Source organism: Sturnira hondurensis, unplaced genomic scaffold (genome assembly GCF_014824575.4).
Source record: "Sturnira hondurensis isolate 20B ecotype Veracruz unplaced genomic scaffold, ASM1482457v3 Scaffold0020119, whole genome shotgun sequence".
NCBI classification, from domain to species: Eukaryota; Metazoa; Chordata; class Mammalia; order Chiroptera; family Phyllostomidae; genus Sturnira; species Sturnira hondurensis.
Window position 1 is genome coordinate 6,089,979 of NW_028092750.1, and position 24,808 is coordinate 6,114,786.

At 47.5% G+C, this 24,808-nt stretch overlaps 1 protein-coding gene and 1 long non-coding RNA gene across 4 annotated transcripts in view; both read left to right on the forward strand.

The window, feature by feature from the left end:
- Positions 1–330: 330 nt before the first annotated feature.
- On the forward strand, positions 331–7,727 carry LOC118975011 (uncharacterized). The gene is made up of 2 exons (XR_005063992.1): positions 331–2,622; positions 2,836–7,727. It is a non-coding gene; the product is annotated as an uncharacterized LOC118975011 (long non-coding RNA).
- A 5,776-nt stretch (positions 7,728–13,503) lies between these two features.
- The window catches only part of MED26 (mediator complex subunit 26), a 44,664-nt gene continuing 33,359 nt past the window's right edge, over positions 13,504–24,808 (forward strand). Inside the window, exon 1 of one of the 3 annotated variants that reach the window (XM_037028622.1) lies at positions 13,504–13,843. In XM_037028622.1, coding sequence (XP_036884517.1) covers positions 13,772–13,843 — 72 coding nt within the window. In that variant the 5' untranslated portion in view covers positions 13,504–13,771. Of the gene's footprint in view, positions 13,844–14,655; positions 14,957–24,808 lie in introns of those variants that run through there. The other 2 variants (XM_037028623.1, XM_037028624.1) reach the window with 2 other exon arrangements.

Sequence of the window (24,808 nt, forward strand, 5' to 3'; positions counted from 1 at the left end):
GGGAAGTAATATGCAAGAGAAACATCTGTCAGTCGATTGCCTTGCAAGCCCCCAACCAGGGACCTGGCCTGCAACCCAGGCATGTGCCCTGACAAGGAATCGAACCAGCGACCCTCCATTTTACAGGCTGATGCTCAATCCAATGAGCCACACCAGCCAGGGCTGTACAATTTTAGAGTGAGAACGATTTATGTGGTAATGTTAGGACCTAGTTCTTAAAGCTTGAGGTTTTTGGGTCTGTTTTTTAAGTGGGGCATTTCAAGGTTTAAAAAATAATGAGTCTCACTTGAGCATTTTGCACAGAAGCTTTGAAAGAGAGTCTGGTTTAATTGCCGAAGTGAAATGCTGGTGGTCAGCACCTGGATCCCATAGGTGTTTGATTTGTCTGTTATGGGTTTTGAAATCCTGACTTGTAGGTAAACCTGGCGGGAGGAAAAAGCCAACACGCAGGCTTTTAGAACTAAGTGAGCATTGAGCGTTGAAAATGAAGCTCATTTTCCCAAAAGACCTTTTGTTTTACATTTTCAACCAAGAAGTTGACTTCTAACTTGAGTCATGTTGATTAGGCTGTGTGAAACACCTAGGGTTCATTTTGGGGGCTGTCCAAAAGGAACAATGTTTCCTTTTGGATTCTGCTCAATGAATGTTGGACAAGGATGGACAAATAAGACTCTGACCTGGCTGCACCTAGGATAGAAAGGACCATTGGTAACGGTAGACTTCACTAGACCAGGGTCAAGTCTGCTTGTACTACTGCTCAGCTAACGTCATTCTGCTTCATTGCTTCTGTAGTTTATTCCTTTGTCAAATCTGGCCAGGCATCTCCCCATGGTTTGTAAGTATCAGGGTGCATAGCTTGAGTCTAGTTTTGCCTAGGCCTGAATTCTTGGAGCAAGAATGGACGTGCCAAAATCGTGGCTGGTCATTCTTCAAGCTGTGTGAATGGTGTGAGGAAACCTCTGCCTCATTCAGATTCACACTGAAGTTTCAATGAGGCAACACATTTATTTGTGTGTTATGGGAATGAATTGTTCTCAGAGAAGACAATGGTGTCATTGAGATTTTGTTTCAATAATTGTATTTTTTTTCCCAGAGTACTATTATCTCATTGTTAAGTTCTCATAAGCAGGGTGGCTTTGGGGGATGCATGTTGGAGCCTGCAGTACATTTTAAAACCGCATATCATGAATCCTTAGGAAGCTTTTCAGGAACGCTTACTGGTACCCAAGCTTATCAGAGGTTGAATTTTGGGTGCAAAGGGTCCTACAGCATTTAAGTGCTCATGTTCAGGGTCAGTTAGATAAGGGGTCAGATTTAACCTCTGTTTCTTGTTGAAGGGACCTTGGCTAACTGCTTCCCCTCTCTAAGCCTCAGTTTCCATATCTCTAAAATGGGCTTGAAAGTCACACTCACTTGGGTTTGTTACAAGGTTTGGCGAATTCGAACTTGGGTTGGGCTCTTGAGCAGATGCCCAGCTCTGGGTGAGCGCTCGATACCTGTGGGTTTCCTCACTGCCACGTTTTCTCTCTTCTCACCTAGATTCATTCGTTCAGTCCACACCTGCGCCATGAAGGGGCGATCACAACAATTTAAAAAGTTGGAAACAACTTCCAGCATGGAAAATCTTGACCCATCTTCCCATTCTCTATTCGGTGTTTTTCTTATGCCGGTCGGTGTGCGCCACGTACTTCCCATAGTGGGGAAGGCAGTTCCGGCTTTGCCGCTTTCGTTGCAGCGTCACTTCCTTCGTATTTCCTGGGCTGCCAGAATGGCTTCGTGGTTCTCATTTTTAATGACTGTGCAGAGTCAATAAATCTCTCTTTAAGCTAGGCCTTCTCACTGGATTCAGTTGTACTTTGTCCACTGTTACATGTGTCACAGCTGTCACATAGGACCTTCACTGGCTTCCCTCACTGGTACTTCCAGGAGCACTCCAGAAGGTGACATTATTATGTACCACCATTGTGGCTTTATGGCTTTCATTTATTTTATTTTGTTTTAGTTTCTTAACTATCAGTGCATGTTTATTGTAGAAAAAATATATAATACAGCTTGTTTCTGTATTTTTCCTACCATACCATTCTTAATAACTGCAGATAAGCCATTGTAAGGATATATTAATTAATTTAACCACCTAACTGATGGAGACTTGAGTTGTCTCCAGTTTTGGTCTGTTGTAAATAACACTGCAGTGAACATCTCAGTGTATATTCCTAGTGGCTTTTTGAGGTCACCATTAACAAGAGATCCACCTTGACAACTTCAGGCTAAAAGATGCCAAAGAAAAATATATCTTGGACAGCCTATGTCCTTGTCTTTATTTATTTTCCATTTGTTCAATCATTTATTCCTCTGTACCTATGTTTATTCATACACACCTACCAAAGGACTTGGTTCTGGATTCTTATCAGCTCGTCCAGGGTGGATATTAGGCAGCTTCAGTTTAACCTCTGAATAAGGAGGTTTTCAGCCCCACCCAGATAACTGCTTCTTTGTGTAAGTGACAGCGGTTGACATCATACCAGCTGGCTTTCCCCTTGGCCCAGAAGGATCTTAACCACCATCTAAATAATAAGTGCCCCCTACTTGCTCTGGAGTGTGTTATCTGAAGTTGCTGCCGAGGTGAGAGGCTGTACCTGGAGAACAAAGAGAAGGCCTCAGTCTTCAGCACCTACCTTGGCTGCAGACTTTAGGGTTCACATTGAACACCCCCTTGGGGGTTCATATTGGGAACCTTTTGCTTCCTTCACCCTCGTCATCTTGAGAATGGAACACATCNAAATAATAAGTGCCCCCTACTTGCTCTGGAGTGTGTTATCTGAAGTTGCTGCCGAGGTGAGAGGCTGTACCTGGAGAACAAAGAGAAGGCCTCAGTCTTCAGCACCTACCTTGGCTGCAGACTTTAGGGTTCACATTGAACACCCCCTTGGGGGTTTCATATTGGGAACCTTTTGCTTCCTTCACCCTCGTCATCTTGAGAATGGAACACATCCCTCTTTTGTGTGGGTTTCTCATAGCACTTCAGTTCCAGCTGCTCTAGAGTAGAAACCGGAAACCATTGAGGCAGCCTGCTTTGTAAATAAAGTTTTATTGGCACACAGCCATCCACACCCCTGTGGGAATGTGTTGTCTGTGGCTACTTTGGCTGCTTTTCTGCTGTAAGGGGAGAGTTGCTACTGGAGACCATCTAGCCTGCAGAGCTGGAAGTATGGCCTGTCTGACCCATTTATAAGACACACTTGCCAGCCCCTTAGCCAAGGGAGTGATGGAGAATCTCGAGGTGCCCCATCTCTCCAAAGCCAGTCAGGTGGAATAATTTGTGTGCCTTGTGGCCTGGATGTTAATAAAGACATTTGCAAACATGTTTTTCAGACTTGCTGAACACTGAGCCAGCCATTTGCAGGTGATACATTTAATAGACCAAAACCCAATTTTATGTCTCAGTGGTTAGAGGCAAGGTCCCTCCTGGCCTCCCTGTTAGTCTCTGAGCAGCAGCTTGAAGTGATAATGAGATTGGCTGTCCTCTGAAGTGCTTAGATCTGAAAAGCCAGAAAGACTCATTGGTGAAGCGTTTTCTTTTCATTTCAACTGTTTCATTATTTTTTAACCAAATTTAAGTTTATGAAATATTGACAAACCTCCTGATGTTTTCCAGTGTTGATGAAAGATGTAAGCTCTTTGTGCTTAAAGCAAAAGGCATGCTTTTTTTTAAAATGTAAATTTGACTTGTTTTGTTTCCACCCTTCCCTTGACTTTCATTAAATTATTATGCAGAGAAAAGCACTTGCTAGCTTCAGGCCCCTCTCTGGCCCTTGAGCATTTCTGGAAGTAAGAGTTTGATACTAGCAAGTGTCATGGATGAGACATTGGGCAAAGGGTCTGTAGCAAATCAGAAATTCAAAGTCCACGTTTTTCAACAAAAAGAAATGGCAAGAATTAGTTCAGCGAGCGGCTCTGTGGCTTTCTTTTTGTATTGACTTACGAGTTGGCACACAGCTGCCCATGTCTGGCCGACCACCTGCCTTTTCATAGCACAGAAGGGAGAATGGTTTTTTACCTTTGTAAATGGTTGCAGGGAAATGAAAGGAAAGTCATGGGTTTTTTTGTTCGTCAATAAAGTTTTATTAGATCGCTGCCATACCCAATCATCTTCGTATCATCAGTGGCTGCTTTTGAGCTGCAAGAATAGAACTAAACATAAGAAATGTCCAAACCTGTAAGAATTTTTAATGAGTTTATTTGAGCCAAACTAAAGACAGTTGCCAGAAAGCAAAATCTCTGATTGAGAAAATGCTCCAGAGAATGGCAGTTACCACTTTATTTTATATACCAGAGTCAAAGAAGACATACAGGGATTACATGAAGTCTACTGGTGACAGATTAGGAAGGCAGGAGAAAGCGAAATGGGGAAGTGGGGTGGGTAGCTCTGGAACTGGATAAAAAGTAAAAATGAATAGACACTTCTTTTACATAGGTGAGTTAACAATGACCGGGATAACAATGACAATGAGGGCCTCTGGGGTGTCCTGCTCTGGTAGGAGATCATGCCTCAGGGGTCTGGTAAAAGGAAATCACCTGGCATTCCAAAGGTCAGTGATGGTAGGTGCAAAAAAGACAATAGACAGGCCTAGTTAAGGTAAAGATTGACCTTTGTCAAGAAGGATACTGGCCTAGGACATGACCATCTGCCAAGACTCAATTTTGGCTGGAACGTTTTAGTTTCATAGTATCTTGTATGGTTGCTTTAGGTCTCTGAGTCTGTACGGCCCCCCATGCAGGCCTGCCCTGAGCTCATCGGGCTGAATGTGGGCTCCCGGAGTATGGAGTCTAGACTATAGACTATGCTGGGGAAGTTGTAGAGGTTATTTTAGGGGGGATAAAGCTTCACTGCATTTAATTACGAGTTTAGTGTACAAATTGAGGAAAAGTGGAAAAGAGGGTTGTGGCAAAAAGGAAGATGGGGGTCTGGCCCAGACCTGGGCTCTGTTACAGTGCCTCGGGGGGCAACATCGTGGCCTCTCTGCGCCTCCACGTCCTCTTCTGTGGTATGTGACAGTGAAGGAGAAAGCTTTGACATGTGCCTCTAACCTGCCTGACACAGGGCAGGCCCTCAGTGAATGGCGTTGTTTTCATCCGTGTCATTACTTTTATTAAAAGACATCCCTGGTAGGGTTTTATGAGGCTTAAATGAGATGGTGTCTTGGGCAGCTTGAGCTGCCATGATGAATGTCACAGACTGGGTGGCTTAAACAACAGACATTTATTTTCTCACAATTCTGGAGGCTGAAAGTCCAAGGTCAAGGAGCTGGCAGGGTTGAGGTGAGGCCTCTCTCCTTGGCTTCTAAATGGCCACCTTTTCTGGCTGTGTCCTTATGTGACCTTTTCTCTTTGTGCATTCCTGGTATTTCTCTTCTGGTAAGGGTGCCTGTGACATTGGTTCAGAGGCCCGCCCTTGTGGCCTCATTTAACCTTAGTTATCTCTTTAAAGGCTCTGTCTTCAAATATAGTCACACCAGGGGTTAGAACTCCAACATGAATTATGAGAGCACACAATTCAGTCTACATATAACAGATGGTCAAGGGTCTGACCTATTCAGCAGCTGTTAGTTATCTCCTTGGCTAATAGTATGCTTCAAGGCATGACTTTTTTTTTTTAAGCTGACCCTGAGAACTGCTACAAAGGGATTTGCCTCCTCATGTTCCATTGTAAAGTATTTATATGGAAGTGGATGGTGCCTTCTACCCTGGCGTCTCAGGCTTTGGTGGCCCATGAGTTCCCTGGGGGTCTTGATGAAAAGTATGGGTTGGATTTAGCAGGTTGCGATTCTGCACGTCTAACCAGCTCCCAGGGATTGCTCATGCTGCCGGTTCCCGGGCCACACTTTGAGTATCGACAGCCTATGCTGTTCGTTAAGTATCCACTAATCACATGTGGTTTTCTCAGTTTCCATCTGAATTAACTGAAACTAAAACCCCAACCCCTCAGTCACAGTAGCTACATGTCAAGTTCAGTTCATTGCAGAACGCTCTAACTGGGCAGTGCTACATGTAAAGGAGAGGATGTAAGCCTTTCTTAGTCAAGGGCCTGCCCAGTCTCACTAGGGGAGCTATAACAAGTGGCCCCCAACCTCACAGCTTAAGACAGCGTGAACTTGTTACCTTAAAGATCTGGAGGCCAGAGATGGAAAATGGGTGTCACTAGGCTACAGTCAAGGTGTTGGCGGAGTTGGTTCCTTCTGGAGGCTGTGGGGGAGAATCCCTTTCCTTGCCTTTTCCGGCATTTAGAGGCCACCCACCTCCTTAGTTTATGGCCCCTTCCTTCCTGATCCAAGCCAGGTGGCATGTCCCCAGCACACAGGAGGTCCTCACTGCTGTGGCCTGCCCCAAAGCCCGGACACCAGAGCCAGTTCCAGATTCAGAGCTCCCACTTTCAGCCACATGTCCTACTTGTGACAGGACACTCCAGGGCATCTGGACTAGTGCATGCTCATCAGAGTGATATTTCTGTTGCAAAACATCCAAAAGTCACTCGAAGTTAAACAAGCAAAAATTGTAAATGACTTAAGACAAGCTTTGACACTGAATGGCTTTGTTACAAACTTAAGGGAAGTTGTAGCCTTCAGAGCTTTGAGATTCTGGAATGAATGGTGGGGAGAGACCCTGGGTCCGTGCTGTCAGTCCTTGTCCTGTCTTTCCATGGGGAGTCACCCACCCCCACCCCCATCCCCGAGCATCAGTTTCTTGGTGACAGGGATGGCTTAGGCCCAGGTACTGCCTAGGATTTGTGAAGCCTATGTTGTGTTTGTAGGAAATGCCTTGTGGAGCATGTTCCCTCTCATCATCTTGCTTCCTGTTTTGGGGCTCAGTTTGATCCCTGTGTTTGTGAGAAGTTCCATTTGTCGGTTTGGGGTCTTTTATTGTGGCTTCTGTCTGCTTCCATCTTCCTGCCCTCTTTACAGCCTCCCTGTTAATTTTTTTGACATCTGTCTCTTGACCTTTGTCTGCTCCTCAGGGAAATGGCTTATACCTGATTTGGTTCATGTGCTTCCCTGCAAATCTGGGAAGCCTGGGTTCTGGGCCAGAGTCTTCACGTGCCAAAAATCCAGCCATGTGAATTTGACGAGATCAATCCTAGGAGCAAGAACCAGGTCACCTAGTGGGGTAGTTAGGTGACCAGTGTAAAAAGAGCAGAGAAAACTTACTTAGGGTCGGTGAGAAATAAGGCTGGCCAGGAACGTGGGCAGCACAGGAAATGTGTGTCGTGGGTGGTATGTGAAAAGAGAGCCTGGAAAGTCCAAGGGCTTAGGTGAGACAAAGTGGGAGACCACTGAGTTTCTGGAGCAGGGGTCAAGATTCAGACCATGTGTTGGAGAGGGATGTCTGGAGCAGAAGAGGCCAGTCCTGGTGAAAGCCACAACAAATTCATGGTTTACCCTACAGTTTCTTTACTGGGAAAAAAATGATCTTATTTTATTTCTGTAGACACTTAAAATGTTTATCAAAATCATTTTTTAGAGAATTAGAAGTTACTGATTTTGTTTCTTTGCTTCATGAGAGTAATTGAGAGAATATAAAACTGCACTAAACCGTGTAAAAGCCTCTAATCTAACAAGCAGACCATCACAGAGAAATAATCTAATCACAGGAATAATCCAATAAGTGATTGGATTATTTGAGCAAATACATTTCGTGATATTTTAGCAAGTTTTTTGAGGTCTTTAAGAAAAGGGAAAAGTAATAATTTTGTGACTACAGACCCAAACAGACAAATCAGTTTTATAATTTCCAAAATATATTACTTGGTTTGTTTTCTGAAGAATGAAATATAAATGAAAAGGGGATGGATACAAATGTCCCTGTAGCTCCTAGAAAAAGCAAGGGCAGCATGGAAAAGCGGAGTCAGAAGAAGAATTGATCTTTTATTTCCTCTGTATGTGTGTGGTTATATGTGCTGTGTTGTTTTTATACATGGATATTCTTTATCCCATACTTAACTGAATGAAGGTCACTATAATAGAGAAGATAATCAAAGTCAAAAATAAAAAGAGCCCTGGCTGGTGTGGCTCAGTGGATGGAGTGGAGTGCCAGCGTAGGAGTGGAAAGGTCGCCAGTTCAATTCCCAGTCAGGACACATGCCTGGGTTGCAGACCAGGGCCCTACTTGGGGGCATGTGAGAGGCAGCCAATCAATGTATCTCCCCCACATTGATATTTCTCTCTGTCTCTTTCTCCCTCCCTTCAAATATTTTAAAGTATTTTTTAAAAATAAAAAAAATAAATTAAAACATGAAAAAGAACTGCCTGGATACATGTGTATAGCAAATTGGAGGAGAGAGCAGTCAGCAGGTGAGAGGATTGGAGCAGGGCATGGGTTCAGGAGAGGATAGGAGTGCAGGGGACACGTGGCCAAAGACAGACAGGAGGCAAGAGGGGCTTGGGGGTTAAGTAGCCATGGAGGCAGAAAGAGCAGTTCAGACCAGATCCCGCCTGGAATCCCAGGGTATCCTGGGGGCTAAGTAGCCCAGGGTGGATCTCCTCATCCTTCAGCCTCAGGCTCCTCTTTGTGGGTCATCTGAGGATTGAATAGCAGTGTCGCAGCTAGTTTTGCGTAACAAATGACCTGAATACAAAGTGTCTTAAAATATATTATTTAGTTATATTTTTGTGGGCAGGAAATTGGACAAGGCACATGCTTGGCGTCTCAGCCAGGATGGGTGGCCCAGCCGTCTGGGGTTAGACGATTGGGGTTCAGTATTCTCTGTCTTCTAGTTCCTTATTCTCCCCTAGAGGCTTGGACCTCTCCCTCATGCTTTCCAGCCTGGCCACCAGATTCTGACATGGTGGCTCAGTGTTCCCAGGACTGCGAAGACAGATGCTGCCAGGCTGCCACTTCTTCTTTTTTTAATTATAAGAGAAAGGGTATTTAGAAAGTTACAGAGGTGGTAGGAGTGAGCCAGCTGGGTTGCATGGGCTCGGGAAACAAGTCACAGAGGCAGAAGAAAGGCCCTTGGGAGCTTAGGAGAGACAAAGGAAAAGGTCAAGCCCTTGGGGGGGGGGGGTAAGGGGGAAGGGAAAGGAGAGAGAGAGAATGAACAAACGAATAAGCATTGGGTCTTGCCAGAGGGTTTTAAAGGGTGGGAGTTTAGGGGGAGGTCTTAAGGGGAGATCTCAACAGAATATTCATCAGCATTATGCTCATGCACCAAAATGAGATTTATTCCTCTGATTTCATCCATCCTTGGGTATAGTTGGCACAAATGGCACCACTTAGATTTAAGCTATTTACCCTCTGGTTGGAGAGGGAAAGTGGAAACCATTTACTCCTAAGTGTCCTTGGTCAGGGAAGATAGGATTTTTCGATTTACTAGATGGCTGTAAACTCCTTGGCCCTTTGACTATCGGTTTCCTGATTCCACTTGCCCTGGTTTACTAGCCTGCCTCATTCCCACCCCCCCAACCCCTTCCCGGCTGATACCATCAAGGGATTCCATCCTTGAAATCTTTTGGGGGTGATGAGGGAGGATGGTAGGTCCTTAGTAACTGATTCCTGCTGACAAGATCCATGGTCCCTGCCTACACAGAGATGGAAGTCTCTCCCCACCTGATCTAAGGGGCTCAGGGAAGTAAGATCCCAGACTGGAACCAGGAGGCACCATGTGTGTTCTAGGAAATGTGGGCCTGCAGGCAGAAATGTCAGAAGAAAAATCACCTATTTTTCTCCCTGTCATCAACAATTTATGTAAACATTTTGGTTTCTCCCCTTCCAGTATTTTTTCTATGCAACATGTATATATGTATATATAGTTAATAAAACTAAAATTAAGATAATGTATATAGTTTATGTGTTCCATTTATCAGTTGACACTGGGGACATTTTTAGGTTTTTCTGGTTTCATGTGGCTAGCTTATCTAGCTACTATCCATCTATCTATGTCTACATGTCCTTTTATTTCTATTTATTTTCACATTTTAATCTATAGTAATGTACAGTTTGGTGAGTTTCTACATGTGCATACATCCATAAGACAAGACCACTGCCCCAGTTGGAGTTACATAATTCTGTGGTCTCTAACCTTCCCGTTTCCACCAATTGATCCTATTTATTTACATACTATAAACACTTAGGTTGCTTCCACCCTTTTTTCTTATAAGTGATGCTGCTGTGAACTGCCTTTTACATGTGCGTGTGTCTGCATCTGATTGCTTCCTTTGGATACATTTCTGGAAGTTGTGAAACACTGGGTCAGAGGGTATGAACATATGGAAACACTCTGAATGCCTTGTCAAACATCTTTCCGGGTCCTCCTGTCCAGAATGGCTTTTCTCCACCTTGGGGTTCCTGCTGCGCTTTTCTTGGAGAGTACAATTAGAGTATTGTATTAATGTGCACCCGCCCCCCTGCCCTCCACAACTCCATTCCATTGTTTGGCTTCACAACTAGATCCTCAGGAGCAGGCTTTGTTCATCTTTGTATCCCCCTGCTTGGAGGCATGATAAAAATTGAGTTCTCCAGTCTATCTTTGAAGCCCTTCCTAAAAGCAGTGGCACCAAAGGGCTTTTCAAAATCAGTTGGAATTGGTTTCACTTTTAGAGTAAACAGGACTTGCTGTAAAACCAAGCAGGACTCTGAAACCCATCTCTAGGTACTTCTGAGATCATTGATATGGTTGAATGAGTTAATACATAAGGGGTTTTTTAAAAATTTCCACCAGACTGTTAAACTCAGAGCTAACACATGGGTCAAAGTGGGGTGGTGGATTTGCTCCCGTTCGTCTTCCTATTAATCGCTGGAACACTCACATACATTATTGGGGTAAGTCCAGAAATTTCCTCTCCTTTAAATTGCCCACCTCCCAGGTTTTGTGTCAAAAGCTACAGCTGCTTTCACTTCAGGTCAGCCGTCTCCCTGCTATTGCTCCCTGCCACCACGTGGTGTCACTGTTGAAGACTGGTCCTGTGAAGTTGTGGTAGCTGTGATCCCCTTGTCTGGCAAGAGAGGAGTCCACTCCTGCCACTCCTGCCACGACTGCACCGGCAAGCACTCAGGCTCCTGAAACTACCTTCCTCTCCCTAATGTTTGGGGGCCACCTTGCTAAAAGATGAGGCAGCTTTACCAAGGACATTGCAAGCACAAAAGATCTCGTGCCCATAGGATGGTGGGGCCAGTGCTCAATGTAATCATTTAGGGACATATCACCCATGATATGCAAGAGGATTTACCTTGAGCCCCACCTTTGCGTAACATTTCATGTATCTCTTCTCCAAAGCAGAAAGTTGGCTAGGTGAACTACAGTTATCTATCATGGACTTAAGAGAAGCTGTGCCCTAAGATTTTCAAGACTGTTTAATGGTGAGCTTTACTGTGATAAAGCATACTTTGTGTATCAGTAAGTTTTCAATGTTGTTGATAGGTTCTGCAGCTTTAAATGAAATGATGTATAACAAAACCGATCTTATCATAGGCTGATAACCATTTCCTGTGGCATCTTGTTATAATGAAAATATTTTCGTTACACACATGCATCTTCCTGTGCACATTTATTTAATAAAATATTTTTTTGTTAAATATTTATTGAGCCCCTCTGTGTGCCAGGTCTGTGGAGTTGCACTACATAAATGTGTCTGGAGGTGTGCACAGCTATGGTATATCTGATGAGATGTTCATTCACTTATTTCACAAATATTTAATAGCACTTTTCTATCTACTGGAGACATGGAGTTGTCATCTTAATGTTTTTTTTTAAGAGTAGGTAAGTTGAATGCTTTCCAGTTTTCTTAAATAACCTGACCCATGCAAAATGTTGCTTATTTTGGTATAATCCTTTTTTTGTAGAGAATTTTTTAGTTTATTTGAGCCAGACTGATGACAGTCAGCAAGGAAGATCTCCAATGTTCCCCAGTGTAATCCTTGATTAAAAATAAGATACTATACATCTAGTTAGAAATTAAAAGGAGAGGCAGGACTAGATTATACTTTGGGGAGAGCTTGTTTATGTTGTCTCAAGTGAGATGAAGAATATTTCAAAGTGGGTGCGTTTCCAACTTGGACCATGAACACAAAGCACCTCACTGGAAGAATAACTGAAAGAGAACTATTTTGTCTGTGTTTAATTTCTCCTACAAGTGTGATGTAAAACTTTTCACATCTGCAGAAACAGCCACAACCACGTGCCGGAACAGCCGTTTTTGCAAATAAAAATGCTTCCCAGAAGCATGACAAATGCAAGACTAACAGGTGTAGCATAGATCCAAGGGGCACATGTGTTTCTCATCAGCTGCCTCTCTCCTGTTTAAATCTAGGTCTTCCTGTAACAACCAAAAATGTTATTTCTCCGGAGGCTGAGGCTAATAATCCACTCAGTCTGCCTTTCCACCCCTTTTCTCAGTATTTCTAGTAGAGCTTCCAGAGAGGAAGTCAGCAATGAAAGGAGGCAGTAAGGGGGGCGGGTGGGGGGCAAGGGATTGGGAACCCTTAGACTTTATATTAGCAATTCTAGGTTTGACTTATTACTTTGGGTGACCTCGTGCCTCAGTTCCCACCTTTGGGAAGTGTTTGGTTCAGAAAATGAGGGTTTCAGGTTTCCAGCCTCCACGCCAAGCAGGGTGGGTCTTTTTAAACCAGTGGTTCTCAACAGGGGGAGATTCTGTCGGCCCGAGGGGAAGGGGAGGGGGAACAACTCGCAATGACTGGAGACATTTTTGATCGTCGTCACTGGAGAGCGTGCTGCTAGTATCTAGTGGGTAGAGCCCAGGGATGCTGCTCGACACCCTACAATGCACAGAACGGCCCTACATTACGATGATCCAGTCTCAACTGTTACTGGGGCACACGTTTGCTTCCATGGGATCGGCTCAGAAGGCTGGCTTTCAAGGTTTTTGCAGCTGAGGAGGCGGATCCTCGAAGAGAGGCTTCTCTTACGATTTTCCGAACATGACAGGGACTCAGATGGGGCCTCCTGGCACACCCTTCCGCGCGCAACACAATGTGGACTTCCGTCTCCCTCACCCCCAGGAATCCTGATCCAGGCAGGGACGAGGAAGAATCCGGTCCCTGGGCTCGGAAAACTTGGCCGTTTCTCCCGCCCGCAACCCCCGTCACCTCCGTCAGCGCGGGGAAGGCTTTCCTCCCTGGAAAGAGGTCCTGCGGCCACCCTCCTTGCACTGCAGCTCTAAGGCACTGCCAGCAGCACAGTGTTCAAAGACTCCGCGCTTTCCCCGCGCTTCCGTCGGGGACCTCCTTAGACACGGGCGGGGGCGGGGGCGGAGCCTCCAGGCGGCAGCCGTTACCCCTCCCAACCGCCTCCCAACGGCTCACCAGGCCGGAGGGTGGGGCTGGGCTGGCGGTGGCGGTACGCCTGCGTGCGCAGGCGTTCAGGCGCGGGGCGGGCCGTCTAGTGGCCCCGCCCAGGTCTGGCGTATCCGCCCGCCCCTTCTCCCAACCTCCTCAGCGTGGCGCCGACGCTGCGTGCGGCGCGGGTTACCCAGAGTGCTCCGCGCGGGGGCAGCTCACTGGAGTTTGGTTCTCGAGGCGGCGGCAGCAGCGGCGGCGGCGGCTCCGGCAGCTCCTCCTCCTCCTCCGGTGGCGGCGGCGCCCCGGGCCTGAGCCCCGGCTCCGGCTCCCCTCTCCGCCGCCCCGCGCGCCCCCACCTCCCCCGGCGCCGCAGGGAACATGAGGCTCCGCTCTCGGAGGCCGGCGAGTGAGTGACCCTCGTCCCCCGCCTCAGCCCGCCCGCCCGCTGGCCCGGCCGCTCCCCCCCCGCCTCGCCCAGGCAATGACAGCGGCTCCGGCGTCTCCGCAGCAGATCAGGGACCGGCTGCTGCAGGCCATCGACCCCCAGAGCAACGTAAGTAGTCTCCGCGCAGGCCAGGACTGAGGCCTCGTGGGCCCGTGACCCTCCCCCTCCCCAGTATCCCTCAACCTAAGGGCTCCGGGGGACCAGTCCGAGGCCCACCTTCCCACGGGAGCCGCTGCCATCTCAGCCTCTCGCTCCCCGGGCCCGGGCCGGGGGCGCTCGGTACGTGAGGCCGAGGCTTCCGCGCGGCCTGGTCGGAGAGAGCAGACGGATCTGAGGACAGAGCCTTGCCTCCTCTCCCGCTCCAGCTCTACGACCCTCACTGTTTCTGATGGAGCTTACCCGCTTCGCCCTTCCCCAGAGACCCGAGACCCCCGGGAAGCCCTCCCGGCGGGGTGCGGGGGGGAGGGGAGGAAGAAAGGCTGAGAGCAACTGGTGTCTGGGGTAGAATTCGGGGAGCCCGTGTGCCATCCGTGTCTCAGCCTTCTGGGTGATCAGGAAAGTCCTCCTCCTCCTCCTGGTTGGATGCACCTTGGCTTCGGAGGGAAACCCCCGGCCCTCTTTGACCCTAGACGGGAACCCAGGGCGCCTGGAGAGGCCGTTGGGTTTTGCGAGTGGACGTGCCTTCGCCGGATCCCTCTTGGGGTCACTGCCGACGGAAGACGATATTGGGAAAGGTGGGATCCTTCATGTTGCCTTTCTGGGCTCAACTGCTCATTGCGTCTCTGACCAAGCCAGAGCCCTGGTTTTTGGTAGGGAATTAGAGATGATTCTTTTCTATCTCTTTCCCCCAAGAACCCTGTTTCCGCTGTCCTTTTTCCATACCTGGGGGTCCCACCTGGTGGTTTGTGACCTAGAAGGTCAGGGTTAACCCTAGGGTGTTGCTTCCTCAGATGTTCCTTCTCCGAGGCTACTGTTTGCATAGGGATCTCCCCTGTCCCCTCTGTGTGTCTAGGGGAAGATTTATTCTGTTCTCACATATTCTCCAAGGGGTTGTTGGCGATAGGGGTCATTTTCCCCTGTGACAGGAGCAGGTGAGCAATGGGAAGATGGTATCCAGGTATGAAGTGCGCCCCTGAATGTGCTGGGAGACCAGGAAGTAGCCATTGCGATCACTTTTTAACATGATGGGATAGAAGAAAATACCATCTTGGGCTTGGCCAGGTAACTTGGGTTTCTCTCAGTGTTGGGACTTTTGCTTTTCCTTTATGTGAGCTTGACTAGTTACTCCTAGTGAGTTTTAGCTGTTTAAAAAAAATTCACGTTGGATTGTGCGGTTTTGGTAGAAATTGAGGAGCTATGGTCTGCTTTTATCTTAATCGTAGGTAATTCTCTTATTCTTGGTACTCAGGTCCCATTAAGATTGACTTGGTGTAAATTGCCTTTAACAAATGTTGTATACATTTTTGTTAGGATTTTGGGGATGGAGTAGGCACAAGCTATATAAAACCTTCCAGAATTTTTGCAGTAACTGGTTCTGCTACAATTTTCAAGCCGGAAATATTAGAGAATAAAGCAAGTGACATGAAAACGTAAGCCTTGATGACTTTTGCATCTTTTGTGAGGTCCGAGTGTAGTTTCTTGAATGCCATGTGCTTGTTTGCCTTTAGGAGAATCTGAGAGTGGCTGAGAGGTTAGCATTGATCCGTAACACCACTCAGGCGAGTTTCGGGATCAGAAGGTGCTTTGATGGGTGGTCATGATTTCTTAGGTTAGGTGGGGCAGTGACCTCAGGGATTCCAGTGTGTGTGCGGGTATAATCAAGATGGGTTCCTAGGAGTAGGGGAGGAAGAGGGCTAGCCAGAAGCTGGAGAAGGGAACATATCGCAGTTTCGTGTATCCTGGCACATGCAGGAACATTACATCCATATGAGCCAGTGGCTTTGTTACATTGGCATAAAATTCATGTTTCATGTGTCTTGGTTTGGGGGACTCTAGTGATGGGTGTGCAAACAGCCCTACTAACATAAGTGATGAATGGAATTTGGGAAGTTGTCTCTTTGAATATGAGCAATGATGAAAGTGCCTTCTTTAAATGCTACCATTGTTAGTGTTCGTGAACATCATTAATAATCATTTGACTGGAGCAGGGTATGGAGCAAACCGCGCATAAAAACTCAGTCGTGGCGGAATATGTCGCTGGTGGAGAAGCGTCCAGCAGTGCTGCTGGGTTGTAGTTACTCTCTGTTGACATGGGCCCAGGTGAGACTGAGGTGGCTTCAACAAGGCACTGTTGCCACACAACTGCTCTTCTCTGCCTTATCCAGGTATGAATTCCACTTCTGGATAGTTAGTTGACACATATTTAAGATATTCATGGATAAAAAATGGGGACAGGGTTGAAGAGCCAACACTAAAATTAAACCTCTTTTGAGAGAAGCGACACAGAATTGTGTCATGTAATGCTTGTCTTTATAGACATACAGTTATGGTTAACAAACAGCTTTTGCTTAAAAAATCAATGTCAGGGGGCCGACCTAATATCCACAAGGATCTGAAAACTTGGGGCTGTAACATTTGCTGACAAAGGAGTTCTTACGAGGAAAGTTACTTCTTTGCTCTATATTCTAGCCTCTGGGGTATTTGAATTTCTATGGCAGCAGTCTCAGAGTTAGTAATTTCTACCAACTCAATACTGAAGTAAATCCTCTACACTCCTTTTCAGAAAGCTACTAACAGTTTTCCAGAACAGTCGAGGCTTTACTCTTCTCATGGTGTGTCAGTCCAGAGTGTTGACAATTTCTCTGATGTGCAGTGTGGGCATTTGTTCCAGCTTAATCTTGCTTCGTTATGGATAAAGTTGAGGGTGGTGTCTTCTCCCACTCAGAAATCAGAGTCAGTCCACCCCAGCACAGTCTCCTCAGCCGGTGATTAGGTTCCTGCTTGTATGGGATGCTCATTGTTTCTTGAAAGTTCAGGCTTTGTCTTTCTGATCAGAAGGCAGGCTTCATGAGCACGGTTCATTTATCTTCTCTCTCTAGAGCAGAAGCATTAGGTGTACCTTGTAAGCGCAGGCTAAACCGACTCACCCCTAGAATCCTACTTGAACCCATGACTGAGGACTTAACGTTGGAGTCTTCTTTTATGAAAAAGCCCTTGTGACTGTTACAGGCCTGGGGGTTCAGTCATGGAATAGTCTAATGTGGACTTCTGTAGAGCCATAAGGAACATGGATGTTCATCTGGCATCTCAGAAAAGGTCTGACTGAGATGGTGTTCTGTGTACTGCAGCCATGTGACAAGCTGAGTAACAGCACAAGGCAGGCCTTAACCAAGCAGGTGAGCATTCCTGTATTCAGAGCAGAAGAGGCCAGAGAAGACACTGTGGGGAAGAGGGACTTGAACTCGCCCTGGACACCATTGTAAATGCCTCCCAGAAGTCAGGCTTTCCAGCAAGAAACTTCAGACATGATTTTCTTCCTATGGTTCTGCAGACATCAGGTGCCAAGAAGCACTGACCAAGGGGCCTCTGCAGAGAGACATGCAAGAAGGATAATTTTCCCACCTAGGAATTTGAAAGTTAAGGTGCTGCTTAGGCTCCCCGGGCTGCAATTCCTCACCTGCAAAGTAGAAGTGGGGACTCTGGAATACACATCCCATAAATCTCCTTCTTGATTCATGGTTCGGGGTATGGAAAGGGCAACCGAGGCTGACATGAATTGTTTTAGAAGTTTTTACTTTTGATAGCAAAGATATGCACACTTCACATGACTTTGTACAGCGCTTTAACAGTGTCTCTTGCTTCCCCCACCAGCCCTGAGAGGGAGGCGGTCTGAGCGAGGCATCTCCCCTGTCTGCACAGTGGCTGTATGTGCTGCTTAGTGTGTTCTGTGTCCAGGAGAGGACAAGATGCTTTTGTTTACTCTGACTTCATGTGAGGTGACTGCCCCAATATTAGGACCTTGCCCCAAGTTACTAAGTGACGTGCTTCCAACTCTAAATGCCACTGGACTGCTCTCAAAGTTGGTGAGATGCCTTCTAAAGAGACCCAAGAAGACAGCGTCCTTGAGCTAGTAAGAAGCTGTGGGAGCCTCTTCTCTCCCACATAAGTTTATATGTGACTCCCAGCTGGGTTAGATTTGCCCAGATCTAACAAACAGGGTGACGATATTAGGTGGTGTGTCCCAGCAACATCTTAAGGTTTCTGTTGGACAGAATCCTGGGCTAGACACACCATGGTGTGGCATCTACTGGCTGTTGTGGCGTTTTCATGAGTCTTTTTCTGGCTTTGTTTTCTGCTTCCAGATTATAGCACTTTTGATGTTAACTTAAACTTCCCAAATTCAGTGATGTTCCTGTCTTTGCTCTTCATACTGTAGTCAGGCCGATGAGAGCAGTGTTGCATTTTATGACTGTGAGAAATAGTCAGGTAACAAGTGTCTGTTGTGAAGCCAGTGTGTGTCCTTGTGAGTCTTTCTCCCTCAGAAGAAGGTGGACTTTATATTCCATCTTCACGGAGGTCTCTGGTTGGTCCTCAGAGGTGGCTTTCCTCGGAGTGGGTTTTCCTGACTGGAGGACAGTCCAGGATCAGCCTGTGGGAAGCGGTTTTTGTCCTGGTACAATTTTAAAAGGCCTCATGGTCACCTGGGCTCTTAGACTCAAGATACAGCTGTGTGCGGCAAAATACACACCTCGAGGATTCCAAACTCGGATTCAGATGTAGGAGGGGAGCAGGCTCGCCTGTGTGACTTGATTCTGGTGTCTCGGTGGGCGACTGCTGAGATGGAGTTCCAGATTAACCAGAACCAGGCCCCCACCTCTCTCTGTGGGTGTCTGTAGTCCAGTGGGCAGGTCTCTGGTGTCCTGCTCAACCCCCAACTGTAAATTGTTTTCTGGAAGCTGGAGCTTTGTTTCTGTCAATAGAAGTTACACCTCTTCTCTTTATTACTGGTGGTAGGCTGTTCTGAGTCCACATGGCCCACTTGGGGCAGCTAGTTGTCATAATGGGTGGCTGAGATTGTGGTTCAGTGGGTGGCAGTGTAGGCATTGCATCTTCAGTTCAGCCTCAGAGTGCCTGTGCTCAGAGTCCCCTTCTGAAACAGCTCCTTTTCATTCTGGAGGCACACATGTAGAATGGAGCAAGAATTGACATAGAGTTTCATGAACTGGGCAGCTTTTCTTGCATAAAGAAAGTCTATCAGTATTCTACATGCCATCTTTAAAATTACTCTCTAAATAAGTTCCAGGTCTTGGGAGGCAATACACTTACATCTCAATCACCAACTGATACACACTGTTTATGGACAATATGGTAAAACTGGAAATGGAGGTTCAGCAGTTGAATAAACATTTCTAGCCAGTGCTTATGCTCTCTGGATGTGAAGGGTGCAGACCTGGACATGCTTGCCCCTTACCTTCCAGGGACCTGGAGCTTCCCTTGTAGGGAGGAGGGCAGGCATAGAGTGTGCACATGGACTGTTTGGGCTGGAGGTAGGGGTCTGGGGTCAAGGCAGCCTTACAAGGCTATAGCTCTTAGGTGCGAATGGAGCAGTTCTTCATGCATCTTATTCAAAGATTGTTCAGAATTCTTAAGAGCAGGAGAAAGAGCTTTCTAGAGTACTTCATCATTTGACTTTTCATAATAAAAAATTTTACTGGTTCAGGAAGTCAGTTCTTGGTTTGTCCCTGATCCCAGGGGATCAGAAAGTTTGGAGTAATAGCTGGCAAGTCTTGAGTAGTTGGCCCCCTCAGCAGCGGGATGGGAATGGGACAGGTATCAGGTTCTAGGAAGGGCCTGGTGGCTGGTTTTAGGTATTTGAAGTGCTGTCTTACACAAGTGTTAGGTTTGCTCTGTGTGGCTTTCCATGAGGGAGTGGCAGGAGTTGGCCGGGAGGGAGGCCTCACTGCATTTTGGGAAGCTCTCGAGGATTGCTGCAGCTGGCTGGAGACAGCCGGGGATCACCGTGCCAGGCTGGGATGCAGGCATACCCAGGCCCTTCATCTGGACCCAGACTCCTGATCTGTGAGGTTCTGTGCCTGCATGTGGTGCCCACTAAGGAGATGGGTCATGTCAGGTGAAGTGCTATTGCCAGGCAGATGGGGTTCAGAGCCTTGGAATGTTCCTAGCACTGCAGGAACAAGTTTCCTGTCTCTATCCATTGGAGGCTAGGAAGTGAACAGCTGCCATTTACTGAGCACTTACTATGGCTCAGGATGCTGTGGAGCGCTTCACATCCTAGTTGCTTCTCTGAACTTCACTTCTCTGAACGTCCATTGTTGCAGAGGAGGCTGTTGGAAGCTCGGGGCCTAATCCTTGTGCTGGTTGGTTCAGAAGCCAGCAGGCTTAATGTCAGCAGCCTCCCACCCTCACACAGGCAGCGCCCAGCATGAAAGTTGGACTGCAGTGCATCTTCTGAGGTTTAACCTCACAGACACCAAGTGTTTTTAAATGTGAAGTTTTTTATTTCTATTCTTTGTCCAGTTCCTACAGCCTTTCCCCCTTTAAAAGTCTTCTAGCCTAGCTGCTCCTAACCTTTTGTCTGTCAGGATCCATTTTAATGATCAGAAACATTCAGGAACTCCCACGTAATGACAGGTGTACTTTGAGAAAATTCAAGGACAGAAGCTAATCTAGTCATGCTCTGAAATGAAGCTGTATCTTGTCATCCAAACAGCACCTACTTAAATCTGCAAGCTGACCTTGTCTGTGTATGATACTTAGGGTCGGAACCTTGCACCACCTGTTTGCCGCCCCCCCCCCACACACACACACATAACACTGCCATCCCTTTCCAGAAAGCTTTCCTTCTGTAATCCAAGACATTCCCTCAGGCACCAAATTCCTGCTGATAACAGGTCTTGTTGATGGAGTTGTCCTTGGACTGCAAACTCCCCGGTAGTGGGAGGGCCGGGAGTTCCTCCCTGTGTATCTAGAACTTCTGTAGCAACAGGGTGCTCATATGCTGGTTGATTTTTCTGTGGAAAGGACTGTTCTTGGGAACTGCCCGTCAACACTGAGCCAATATTAGGTGCTGTACTGTCAGCATTTCTTGCGTGTTCAAAACTTAATACAGCAACCCAGTGAGGCAGGCACTGTGCCAGTGTGGAAACTGACGCCCAGCGGGCACACTGCTAGAAGGGATTGCGCTGGATTGGAACCCACCTCCCAGTCCTCACCCACATGCCATGGTTCCCATGTCTTTGTGACAGTGCAGTGGGTACCAGGCAGGATTTGGATCCTTCTGCAGGAGTCCTCTGTGGACATCTTTATTTGGGCTGGGAAGAAATGCTTTGTGCTTCTCTTGAACAGGTTGAAGAAGATAGGAGGTGATTTCTTCCTTTTTGTTTCTTGGCTGGCATTTTTACTCCTGACAGAAAAGATGGCTCATGATCTTAGATCCCTGCCTGCAAGATTTCCAGGAGATACTGTTCAAATGCCACCTTGGGACATTTTGGCCTTTTTTGGTCATGTGACAAACTGGACCCTTTCTGGACATTCCTATCCACTGGGTTTCATTCATCAAGGTCAGAAAGTAGATGATGCTTTTCCAGGACACAGCTACGATGGGTTAGCCTCAGGGCTACTGTGGAGACCCTGGTCACTCATCTGCTGTGTACACAGAGTGATTTTTATAGGGGATGGCCTTGATTCTGTGGTTTGGGTATCAGCAGTCAGGTGAGTTAGTGGTGGAGGACTCAGGTGTATGTGACTTTGGCTCACACTGAGGGCCCAGTAGGTGGCCCCACTGTCCTGCTGGCATCTTCAGTTCCATCCCTGACCCACACCCCTGGTCACACTTGGCTCTCTGGGCAGCACCCTGACCCACCAAGCTGACCACAGCTCTCCCTGGAAACACTGGGGGCTGGGTTCTTCTTGTCCCCTCAGTGGTTTATTTTAGTACCTCCTCCCCCCATCCCAACTTAGCTCTCTTGACCCCTTTTGCCATCAGGTCTCTAGCCCAACCCAGGTTAGGAGGTAGGTTTGTGGCCACATCCTCTTTCTCCCTGGGTGATCCCCAGGTAGCTAGCTAGCTGCCTGCCTCTTAAGGCTAGCCCTCCTAGAAGCCACTTCGAACTTTACCTCCCGAGTTCATCTTGCATCTGTGCTGGGCGTGCATTTGGCAAGCTGGCTTTTTCATGTTCTCTGTGGGAGTGAGTGATACTTGTATGTAGGTATGTGCTACAGAAAATTCACCCTTTCTGATGATTATTTGACTCTGTTTGCCTCCAGTTTTCGGTTTAAGATAGTTGCCGGCAGAGCACCTGTCCTCTACTTCCTTTACTAATTTTGATGGCAGATCTCCCACAGACGGAGGGTAGCCCTGTGCTTGTGACAAGAGCTTGAAAGTAGAGGAGCTGATTGGCGCTTGTCACTCAGTGTGGTGTCTTTCCTCCAGCCTTTGCAGCTCAGGATTCACCTTTGGGGAACACCATCCCAGGGAAGAAAGAGCAAGTGATTCTTTCTCAGAAACCACAGCAGATATTTCCTGGTGCCTTCAGGCTTTGCTGGAATTAGTAGGCTGTGTTGATGGTGGGGATGCCTCCGGAGACATCAGGGGCCTTTGTAGATGAATAGAGTAGTGGGGCACAGGGAGCAAGCTGGCAGTGTCCATTGGATGCATGCTGTTTAATCACCTCTTCGGTGTGAAAGCACCATCAAAATAGTTGGGTGAAGTGTTGGGGCTGGGAGACTCTGGTCCAGATGGTAAAATGGGCATAACTGAAATGTGAGGTCTGGAGCAATCGGTGGTGTGGTGTGGGTGGTGTGAGGTTATAGCACTGGGTTCTGAGTAACCCCTTACTTCTGGTTGAACATACAGACTCTGACTTGCTGGTAGTCACACTTAGGCAGCTTGCTATTACCTTGTGTTTGCACAGATTTGGGTTGCAGCTTCTAATTCTCATCATGGGCTGAGTAGCACTCAGAAATCCAGGAGAGCCTGCCACAGTGCTGCTTGTTCTCCTGTCCCCATGGGCTGTCCTCGTGTTGCAGTAACTGCCTGGCCCAGTCCTGTCCAGAGGAGGTGGTATGTTCCTGGTGGCCTAGACCACCCAGGCCTCCTGTAGCCGTGAGACGGCAGCACCTGTGACCCAGGAGAGAGCTGTGCTCTGGAGACCTTGTCCTCTGGGCTCAGAGACATGGACAGGCCTTGGTCGGGGTCTGATAGGTCTGCTCTGATTTGAATGTCCTGCCCATTTCCTCTTGCCTGTCTCCTCCCCCAGTTAACCTAGGTAACCATATCCTGGCCTGGCTTCTTCCTCTTAGGTAACTAAGAGGGGTAAGGTCAGGTGATTTTCATGCCCTTCTCTATTTTTCCCACCTGGCTATCAGCTGGCACCCTGAAGCTGGTGATGTCTGCTCGGGCTTTGCTGTTGCCGACAGTCTGGCAGTGGTAGAAGTGGACCTCTTGTTGAGTTTCAGGCAAGATTGGGGAAAGGGTTTCATGAGTGAATATTTCACTTTCACTTCTATTTTAGAGGAGCGTTTTCAAGCATTTAAATATCTGACTTTGAAAGTTGGTCAATAGCCAGTGCTGCCTTTGAGTTTAGGAGCCTAAACTTCTTACTAAAGAAGCATCATTCCCCGCCCCTCAACACACACACACACACACACACTCCAGTAATGTGTTATGTGAGCTTATTCTGCCTTTGCTTGTAACTTTTACCCTCCTCTCATAGCTGGGTCAAAGTGCCATTGGCATTGAAATTGGGATAGGAGAGCCGAGAGGGAAACTACATTTCTGTTTTTTGTCCTCCTATGTGTGTGCCTATCTGTGATGTGGGAAACGCAGTAGCTCCTGTGTTTGACCTCTTGAAGGCTAGGCCACTGAAGAAGAAGGGAGTCACTCACTTGCTTCCAGTTTGAAAACTGGAGAATCGCTGTGGGTGATATGAGGGTAGGGTGAACGGAACCTTATACCAAAGTGGCAGCACTCACAGGAAGTCAGGGAGGAGCTTGCAAACAGAAGCAGGGTCTGCTGTGCAGACAAAAACAATAGGTGCCCCCAGCTGCTGTAGCCCTCCCATGTGGCAGGACAGAAATGTTGGGGACACTAGGCTGGGGTTGGGAGTCAGGCTCTCTTAGGGCTTTTGGTGAACTTGTCGGCCCTGCTCACAGTTAGGGGAGTGGGCACCTGCTTGTGCCCTGGAAATGACACTCCTGCATTAGGAATAGTGTAGACATGGTTTTTTATCTGGTCAGTGGTGGGCTCCCACAAATTGGGAAATAGGAAGTGGCGTCTGCTTTATAAGATGAACCAATCTTGGGCACACGAATATGCTGTGTTTGTCACTCCAGGCTGTCTTACTGGGTCACTGTGTCATCCTTAGTGCCCACTGCACAGTCACTGCTGAAGGTGCTTTGATGTAATGAATGAGGCCTGAGGCCTAACGCTGAGGAGTGTCTGCCATCCCATGGCATCCCTGCAACTTGCCATGTTTGGCCTTTTTGGTCTCTCCACATCCCTTGCCCACAGTACCTCTGCCCCCCTGAGCATTTTGGCTTTACCCTGGCCCCCACTGCTTGTCCCCTGTATGGCTCTTAAGACTTTCCCCCGGTGCTCTCAGAGCCATGGCTGCCAGCAGCACCTAGACCCTTGCTCCCAGCTGACTGCTGTTCTGGATGTGTAAGCAGTCTGTTCCAGAGTGGGTGCATCTTCCCTTCTGCCCTTGGCATGCTGTGGTCCGTCAGTTGTTCATGCCATGGCTCTTTGGACTACCCCAGAGCCACCCTGGAGTTCTCCTTGCGCGGTGACTCTCTTCCTGCAAATGGGACTTCCAGGGAAGTCTAATGCAGCCGCTTACCAGCCAGTCTCCTTGTCTCTTGCTCTCTCCTCCATGTCGCCTAAACACACAGACTGGCGTGTTTCGTTCCTCTGTTGGGATCATGTGGTTGACTGGATAAAGTTTGAGTTCTTTGAGTGTTATACAGTGGAGAAGACAGTCTTTCTCTGAATGGAAAACTTGGGCTCTGCTGTCCTGTACACCAAAAGGTTAAGGGTTCAATTCCTGGTTAGGGAACATACCTAGGTTGCTGGTTCAATCCCTGGTTGGGTTGCATAAAGGAGGGCAGCTGATT